The following is a 9,593-nucleotide window of genomic DNA, read 5'->3' on the forward strand; positions in this document are numbered from 1 at the left end:
TACTGCACTTTCAATTTCACCACAGCTAGAGTTGTATTTTTGCAACATAGAATAGCTAGCTATATATTTTATTAGAGCAATGCATTTACAGTAAATGTGTAGGTTTATTTTGCAAAAGCCCCCAAATAATATACAATAAAGCTAAGTGTCATGAAAGCTGCGAACCAGAGGGTGGCGATATTATGCACATTGATTTTAGCTTAGTACGGCTGTGCGGAAGTTGACGCGAAGGGAAAGGGTCAAACGTGAAAATGGCTTCTCCGAAAACTGTTCCTAAAGATGCACAGGTAGGAGTAAACAGTCTAAGGTACAATTTGTGAAATGTCAGTCTCATTCATTTAGCTACAGTGCCGATGAGTGTTTAGTTAGATGTCTATTGTGACAGCTGAATTAAAGTTTCTAGTTGATTTTTGCAGGATTGTGTCAAAGTTCGCTAGCTCACTCGCTAACGTGAGCTAACCTCGGTAACTAGCTAGGTAACTTAGCTACGCTAGCTGGTTATTTATTTGTCAGCTAGCTAACATTAGAACTAGAAGAACGTACGCTCTATTTAAAATGTGTATTTGTAGAGTAGCTGTCCAGCAATATAACTCCATATCATTCTAACGTTATTTGGTTGTTTTTGTGTAATGGCATCTACTTGCCTATTGTATTGGGAATGTTAACTAGCTAGCTTGTTAGTTAGCAGGACAAGCTAACGTCAGCTGCTAACTGTTATTGTTTTGTTATTGTTTTGTATGTGACCATTTTATTGGTCACATACACGTGTTTAGCAGGTTATTTCGGGTGTAGGGAAATGCTTGTGCTTCTAGCTCCGACAGTGCAGTAATATCTAACAAGTAATATCTAACAATTTCACAACATATACCCAATACACAGAAATCTAAGTAAGGAATGAATTAAGAATATATACATATATGGACGAGCGATGTCAGAGCAGCATGGCCTAAGATACAATAGAATACAGTATATGCATATGAGATGAGTAATGCAAGATATGTAAACATTTTTAAAGTGGGTAGTGTTCCGTTTCTTAAAGTGGCCAGTGATTTCTAGTCTGCAGTGCCTAGCAAAAGTATTCATCCCCCTTGACGTTTTTCCTATTTTGTTGCATTACAACCTGTAATTTAAATGGGATTTTTATTTGGATTTCATAAAATGGACATTCACAAAATAGTCCAAATTGGTGAAGTGAAATGAAAGAAATAACTTGTTTCAAAGAATTCGAAAAAATAAATAACTTTAAAGTGTTGTGTGCAAATGTATTCACCACCTTTGCTATGAAGCCCCTAAATAAGATCTGGTGCAACCAATTACCTTCAGAAGTTACATAATTAGTTAAAGTCCACTTGTGTGCAATCTAAGTGTCACATGATCTCAGTATATATACACCTGTTCTGAAAGGCCCCAGAGTCTGCAACACCACTAAGCAAGGGACACCAACAAGCAAGCAGCACCATGAAGGAGCTCTCCAAACAGGTCAGGGACAAAGTTGTGGAGAAGTACAGATCATCTTGGGTTATAAAAAAAATATCTGAAACTTTGAACATCCCACAGAGCACCATTTAAATCCATTATTAAAAAATTGAAAGAATATGGCACCACAACAAACCTGCCAAGAGAGGGCTGCCCACCAAAAATCACGGACCAGGCAAGAAGGGCATTAATCAGAGACACAACAAAGAGACCAAAGATAATCCTGAAGGAGCTGCAAAGCTCCACAGCGGAGATTGGAGTATCTGTCCATAGGACCACTTTAAGCCGTACACTCCAAAGAGCTGGGCTTTATGGAAGAGTGGCCAGAAAAAAGCCATTGCGTAAAGAAACGCAAACCCAACACCTCTCATCACCCCAAGAACACCATCCCCACAGTGAAGCATGGTGGTGGCAGCATCATGCTGTGGGGATGTTTTTCATCGGCAGGGACTGGGAAACTGGTCAGAATTGAAGGAATGATGGATGGCGCTAAATACAGGGAAATTCTTGGAATGGCCTAGTCAAAGCCCAGACCTCAATCCAATTGAGAATCAGTGGTATGACTTAGAGATTGCTGTACACCAGCAGAACCCATCCAACTTGAAGGAGCTGGAGAAGTTTTGCCTTGAAGAATGGGCAAAAATCCCAGTGGCTAGATGTGCCAAGCTTATAGAGACATACCCCAAGAGACTTGCAGCTGTAATTGCTGCAAAAGGTGGCTTTACAAAGTATTGACTTTGGAGGGGTGAATAGTTATGCACGCTCAAGTTTTCTGTTTTTTTGTCTTATTTCTTGTTTGTTTCACAATCAAAAATATTTTGCATCTTCAAAGTGGTAGGCATGTTGTGTAAATCAAATGATACAAACCCCCCCAAAAAATCCATTTTAATTCCAGGTTGTAAGGCAACAAAATAGGAAAAATGCCAAGGGGGGTGAATACTTTCGCAAGCCACTGTATGTCTATAGGCAGCAGCCTCTAATGTGCTAGTGATGGCTGTTTAACAGTCTGATGGCCTTGAAATAGAAGCTGTTTTTCAGTCTCTCGGTCCCAGCTTTGATGCACCTGTACTGACCTCGCCTTCTGGATGATAGCGGGGTGAACAGGCAGTGGCTCGGGTGGTTGATGTCCTTGATGATCTTTTTGGCCTTCCTGTGACATCGGGTACTGTAGGTGTCCTGGAGGGTGGGTAGTTTGCCCCCGGTAATGTGTTGTGCAGACCACAGCAACAAAATGGAGTCGTGGTCAGATTTGCCGAAAGGAGGGCGGAGGAGGGCCTTGTAAGCATGAGCCCCCTGAAAATGTTACTTCATGTTTGTCCATGCAGCCACACAGCATACTGCATTTCTTGATTCTTATGTGCTCATATTTTGGTCCTCTGTAGGTCCTCTGTAGCTCAGCTGGTAGAGCACGGCGCTTGTAACGCCAAGGTAGTGGGTTCGATCCCCGGGACCACCCATACACAAAAAAATAAAAATTTATGCACGCATGACTGTAAGTCGCTTTGGATAAAAGCGTCTGCTAAATGGCATATTATATTATTATTATTATTGTATTATTTTTCCTTTGCAAAGGTTATGATCCAAATCCTCAAAGACATGGGGATAACAGAGTATGAGCCCAGAGTGATTAATCAAATGCTGGAATTTACCTACAGTAAGTATACATTAAACTCTCCCAGGTTAGTTATGCTCAGTGTGCAATATTGCATGCTAGTAGACACAAATGTATCAAGACAATGAACAGCTGTCATTTAATCTAATTTGATTTTACAGGATATGTGACAACTATTATCGAGGATGCCAAAATCTATGCAACACATGCCAAGAAGAACATTGTGGATGCTGACGACATAAGACTGGCGATCCAGTGTCGAATGGACCAGTCCTTCACCTCCCCACCACCACGAGATGTAAGATCGAATAGCAGTGCCAAGACAGACATGACATATTTCCCTATTCAAATGTTCATAAATTATCCAGACTAACTCCTAACTATGTTGTCTTTGCGTAGTTCCTGCTGGACGTAGCTAGGCAGAAGAACCAGACCCCTCTGCCCTTGATTAAGCCATACACTGGGCCCCGCCTGCCCCCAGACCGTTACTGTCTTACTGCTCCTAACTACAGGCTTAAGTCCATACAGAAAAAGGTAGCCTCATGTTCTGCTTTGCAGATTTTACTGCACTTGCAATCAATGTTTATTGTATTCCATTCTGTTCTCTTTTGAGAATCATTCTGACTGTTCCTCTTCTGTGCAGGTGTCCTCATCTGCGGGGAGAATAACAGTGCCTCGCCTCAGTATAGGAGCTGTGTCCAGCAGGCCCAGCACGCCTACGCTTGGTGAGGGACCCTTTCGTGCAATCAGTCTTTTCACTCATAGTCCTTATATTTGACATTGGGATGTGGGTTTGCTTCCTGGTGTGCAGCCCTGTTGCTACCATATCTGCTGTATTTTCTGTTTCATTGCAAAAACATTTACTCCTTCCTTTTTGCATGTTTCCAGGCACTCCCTCAGTGCAGTCAGTCACGACCAAAGTGGGGACGCCAGTGTCACTGTCGGGGCAGCGCTTCAGCGTTCAGATCCCATCCTCACAGACTGCAGCCTCCAAGTCCTGTAAGACTAACCTTAATTTCACACTGTTAACTTGCTTCAGGGGTTGCGCTGTTCTTAACAATTTTTTTAATACATAATGTTTCCGCTATCATTTCCTATGACCGAAAAGAGCTTCTGACATCAGAACAGCTATCACTAACCTCAATTTTGACGAGGACTGCTACTTCAATGAGTTGAAGGCGAAATACATTGATTATCCCGGACCAGGCCCAAATCCCTGACACTCGAAGAAGGGGAAGACGGCTCTATAGAGGCTGGCGTGCGGGCACCCTGATGAGACTACGGCGGCGATTAAATAAGTCGCTTCTACCCTCTGTTCTATTGGCGAATGTGCAATCGCTGGCGAATAAACCTGGACGAGCTCCGTTCGAGACTATCCTATCAACGGGACATTAAGAACTGTAATATACTATGCTTGTCGGAGTCAAGGACATGGATAATATACATCTAACTGGTTTTTCTATTCATCGGCAGGACAGAACGGCAGAGTCCTGTAATATCAGAGGGGGTTGGTGTGTGTCTCTTTTATTAACAACAGCTCATGCGCAATCTCTAATATTAAAGAAGTCTCAAGGTTCTGCTCGCCTGAGTTAGAATACCTCATGATAATCTGTAGACCATACTATCTGTGTTTTTCGTAGCTGTTTATTTACCATCACAAACCAATGCTGGCACTAAGACCTCACTCAGCGAGCTGTATAGGGCCATAAACAAACAAGAAAATGCTCATCCAGAGGCGGCACTCCTATGGCCGGTGATTTTAATGCAGGAAACTGAAATCCGTTTTACCTCATATCTACCAGCATGTCAGCTGTGCAACTAGAGGGGTTGGGGGGGGGGACTCTAGATCACCTTTACTCCACACACAGAGACGCATACAAAGCTCTCCCTTGCCCTCTGTTTGGCAAGTCGGACCATAACTATCCTCCTGATTCCTGCTTACAAGCAAAAACTCAAACAGGAAGCACCAGTGATGCGCTCAATACAGAAGTGGTCAGATGAAGTGGATGCTAAGCTACAGGACTGTTTTGCTAGCACAGACTGGAATATGTACCGGGATTCTTCTGATGGCGTTGAGGAGTTTACCACATCAGTCACCAGCTTCATTTATAAGTGCACCGACGACGTCCCCACAGTGACCGTACGTACATATCACAACCAGAAGCCATGGATTACAGGCAACATCCGCACTGAGCTAAAGGCTAGAGCTGCCGCTTTTAAGGAGCAGGACACTAATCCGGACGCTTATATGAAATCCCGCTATGCCCTCAGATGAACCATCAAACAGGTAAAGCGTCAATACAGGACTATGATCGAATCCGACTGCACTGGCTCTGATGTTCATCGGATGTGGCAGGGCTTGCAAACTATCACGTATTACAAAGGGAAACCCAGCTGAGAGCTGCCCAGTGACGTGAGCCTTCTATGCTCACTTCAAGGCAAGCAACACTGAACCATGCGTGAGAGCACCAGCTGTTCCGAACGACTGAATGATCACGCTCTCCGTAGCCGATGTGAGTAAGCGCTTTAAACAGGTTAATATTCACAAGGCTGCAGGGTCAGACGGATTACCAGGACGCGTACTTGGAGCATGTGCTGACCAGCTGGCAAGTGTCTTCACTGACATTTTCAACCTCTCTGATCGTCTGTAATATGTACGTGTTTTAAGCAAATCGCCAAAGTCCCTGTGCCTAAGAACGGCAAGGTATGCAGCAGGAATGTAACATAGGCTACCCGTATTACCAAATCTCTCAGGCTCACAACAAGGTATCTGGGAGAGAGAATTCAGAGGATGTTCTGATTACTGGCCCCCATGATGAAATCGGGGCGGGACTTTGGATCTGTCTCCGTCCGTTAGCACGTTTGTATGTTTGTCACACGTGATATCTCAGACTGGAATGGCCCATTTTTTTATGAAACTTGGTTGTATGGTGCATTTCGATCCGACATTTTCAAAATTACACTGATTGGCCAGATGGAGGCACTATAACAAGCAATTAGAAATGCACATTTCCAAAGGTGGTTTGTCCAAAAGTCATGAAATTCGGTACATCGGTCCCTCTCCTCACAAGGAACAAATTTGCCTCAGGGATCCATAAGGTCCGCCATGATGGATATTCCGGCATTTTTTAAAATGTTGTGAAAAAAACTTAACGCTACTCCCCTGGCACTGAATGACCGATCTGCAAAAACTTTATATGTGGCATGTATGGACAAAGGTCTCTCAACGCCATATATTCCAGACTAGTACCTAAAACAACATAGCCATATTGGCCAATAAACTTTCATGTGGTCTGACACATAAATCAGTCACAGATATTTGTATTGTAACAAAATTTGGTACACATGTTGAAAACACTGTGAAGACACAACACATGCAAGAACATTCATATCGACCACAAGGTGGCGCTATAACTTGCACGTTTTGTTACTATCAGCATAGTCTACTTTGAATTTGCCGGGGGGGCTACATCATTCGTGGGGGACGAAATGTTTACTGTTGCATTGTTTTTATACAGATAATATCAGCAATATATGTTTTTTTTACCTAGATAGTACTTGCACTGTATATCTCTGTTGATCCTCAATAGCTGTAATGGACACTGAGTAACATTCAGGATGTCTAGGTAATTAAATTTAGTTGAATAGTGATAGCATTGGTATTAAGTCTATTACAGTACCAGAGCTTTAGAATAGTGATGGCTATTTATGACATCAGTTTGGAATAGTATACTTATGCCACTGTGGTGTCTGGTTGATTATAATATGGAAATGTAGATTATGTGGTGGTTGATGTAGCCTTATTCTATCCAACATGATTGAATTGAATGTAATTTTGTTTGGGGGGGAAATCTATGTGATATTGGGGTGTGTGTAGTGGTCAGTTTCTGTAGTTTTACTGACTCCTCATCATATAATGATCAAAGACGAAAGAGATTGAGAGAAATATGACAGTGGGCAGACACAGAAACCTCTTGTCACACCTGCACCCGCTCCCCCTCCCTTGCGCTCGAGGGCGCCAGGCTGCCCATCATTACGCACACCTGTCACCATCGTTACGCACATCAGTGCTTCATTGGACTCACCTGAATTTCATCACTGCTTGGTTACCTCCCCTATATCTGTCTGTTCCTCAGTTTGATCCCGGTGTCTGCATTGATGTTGTTTTGTTTCTCTAGTCCAGATGCTGTTCTTGCTTTGTTTCATGTCTATTTATTATTAAATCCTCACCCTGTACTTGCTTCCTGTCTCACAGCGTCTGTCGTTACATCAACACCATCATCCCAGGAACCCTGGACCCACTACAATTCGCATACCGCCCCAACAGATCCACAAATTATGCAATCTGTATTGCACTCCACACTGCCCGTTCCCACCTGGACAAAAGGAACACCTACATGAGAATGCTGTTAATTGATTACAGCTCAGTGTTCAACACCATACTGCTCTCCAAGCTCATCACTAAGCTAAGGACCCTGGGACTGAACACCTCCCTCTGCAAATAATCCTGGACTTCCTGAGGGCCCCCCCAGGTGGTGAGGGTAGGCAACAACACATCCGCCACGCTGACCCTCAGCACGGGGGCCCCTCAGGGGTGCATGCTCAGTCCCCTCCTGTACTCCCTGTTAACCCATGACTGCGTGGCCACACATTACTCCAACACCATCATTACGTTTTCCAACGACACGACGGTTGTAGGTCTGACCACCGACGACGATGAGACAGCCAATGGAGGGAGGAGGTCAGTGACCTGGCAGTGTGATGCCAGGACACCAACCTCTCCCTCAACGTGGGCAAGACAAAGGAGCTTATTGTGGACTACAGGAAATGGAGGGCCGAACTCGCCCCCATTCACATCGGGGCTGTAGTGGAGAAGGTCAAGAGCTTCAAGTTCCTCGGTGTCCACATCACTAAGGACCTAGCATGGTCCAAGCACACCAACACAGTCGTGAAGAGGGCATGACAATGCCTCTCCCCTTCAGGAGGCTGAAAAGATTTGGCATGGGCCCTCAGATCCTCAAAAAGTTATACAGCTGCACCATTGAGAGCATATTGACTGGCTGCATCACCGCTTGGTATGGCAAATGTTCAGCATCCGACTGCATACGGCCCAATACATCACTGGGGCCGAATTCCCTATCATCCAGGACCTCTATACCAGGTGGTGTCAGAGGAAGGCCCTAAAAATTGTCAAAGACTCCAGCCACCCAAGACATAAACTGTTCTCTCTGCTACCGCACGGCAAGTGGTACCAGTGCACTGAGTCTGGAACCAAAAGACACCTAAACGGTTTCCACCTCCAAGCCATAAGACTGCTGAACAGTTAATCAAATGGCTACCTGGACTATTTACATTGACCCCCTTTATTATTTATTTATTTATCTTAATTGTTTTACACTGACTCCCTTGCACTGACTCCGTTGCACTGGCACATTCACTAGACTACCCACTCACACATACAACACACACACATACACACTACATACACAACACACATGCTTATTGATGCCACACACTTTCACACTCTTCACATACACTGCTGCTACTCTGTTTATTATATATCCCGATTGCCTAGTCACTTCTACCCCTACCCACATGATACTGTATTACCTCAACTACCTCGTACCCCTGCACATTGACTCTGTACTGGTACTCTTTGTATATAGCCTCATTATTGTTTTTATTGTGTTAATATTATATTATATATTATATTTAGCAAATATTTGTCTTTTTTTAACTCTACATTGTTGGGAATGGGCTCATAAGTAAGCATTTCACTGTAAAGTCTACACCTGTTGTATTCGGCGCATGTGACCAATACGATTTGATTTAATTCAAGTCTCTCAGATGTTTCAGTTCACTGAATAAAATGTGCGTTTTAAATGTTCATAATAAATCCTAATATTTTTGTCTTTGTTTTCGGACAGCCACACCATCCACCCCAATGGTACAAAACGTCCTCATCAACCCCTCCCTGATCGGCTCCAAGAAGATCCTCATCACCACCAACATGGTGTCACAGAACTCGGCCAGCGAATCGCTGAAGAGGAAGCATGAAGACGACGATGACTATGATGCATTATGACCTCATGGATAATCTGAAAAAGGAGTCAACGAGATGAAATCAAGAGTGTGCTGTAAATATAGTAGAAGGTAGTTTTGAGGTTAGCCAGCAAGCCTACAATTCCCCCAGCACTGTTGTGGACATTTAGTAAGTGTAGTGTCATGCCTGTTTGCCACTAATTTTGTATATAAAAATAAAAAAGTTTGAAGAAATATGTCTAGTCTATGAAATGTATTTCATGGAACACTAGTTGGACACATTACCACAGTGCAGGATTTTGCTAGCAACTACGTTTTTACAATTATAAAGCTTGGAACTCTTTTATAATGGGACTTCAAATGCAGAAAGCAAGATATGAGTGAATACAATAGGGTTTTTACACTTCAGTCTGGGAATAGTTTAGAGGACTTGTTCCAGTCAGTGGCTAATAGGGAGACTTTA

At 43.4% G+C, this 9,593-nt stretch overlaps 1 protein-coding gene across 2 annotated transcripts; it reads left to right on the forward strand.

Moving 5' to 3' along the window:
- Positions 1-227: 227 nt before the first annotated feature.
- On the forward strand, positions 228-9,368 carry taf9 (TAF9 RNA polymerase II, TATA box binding protein (TBP)-associated factor). Of its 2 annotated transcripts, none has more exons than XM_084178185.1 (7): positions 228-287; positions 3,049-3,130; positions 3,250-3,386; positions 3,488-3,622; positions 3,732-3,813; positions 3,977-4,087; positions 9,016-9,368. In XM_084178185.1, exons 1-7 carry the CDS (start codon positions 252-254, stop codon positions 9,171-9,173), a joined length of 741 nt encoding a protein of 246 aa, XP_084034311.1. In that variant the 5' UTR covers positions 228-251; the 3' UTR covers positions 9,174-9,368. The 2 variants fall into 2 exon arrangements, with proteins under 2 accessions (XP_084034311.1, XP_084034312.1); XM_084178186.1 differs by having other exon boundaries at positions 260-307.
- Positions 9,369-9,593: the final 225 nt, after the last annotated feature.

The sequence above is a fragment of the Coregonus lavaretus genome (assembly GCF_964263955.1).
Source record: "Coregonus lavaretus genome assembly, chromosome: 15".
Lineage (NCBI taxonomy): Eukaryota > Metazoa > Chordata > Actinopteri > Salmoniformes > Salmonidae > Coregonus > Coregonus lavaretus.

What these genes read in the sequence shown, in the direction of transcription:
- taf9 (XM_084178185.1), top strand. Translation starts at nt 252, where the DNA reads ATGGCTTCTCCGAAAACTGTTCCTAAAGATGCACAG. An exon ending in CTGTTCCTAAAGATGCACAG is followed by an intron (nt 288 to 3,048) that starts GTAGGAGTAAAC and finishes TCCTTTGCAAAG; the next exon opens with GTTATGATCCAAATCCTCAA. An exon ending in AATGCTGGAATTTACCTACA is followed by an intron (nt 3,131 to 3,249) that starts GTAAGTATACAT and finishes TTGATTTTACAG; the next exon opens with GATATGTGACAACTATTATC.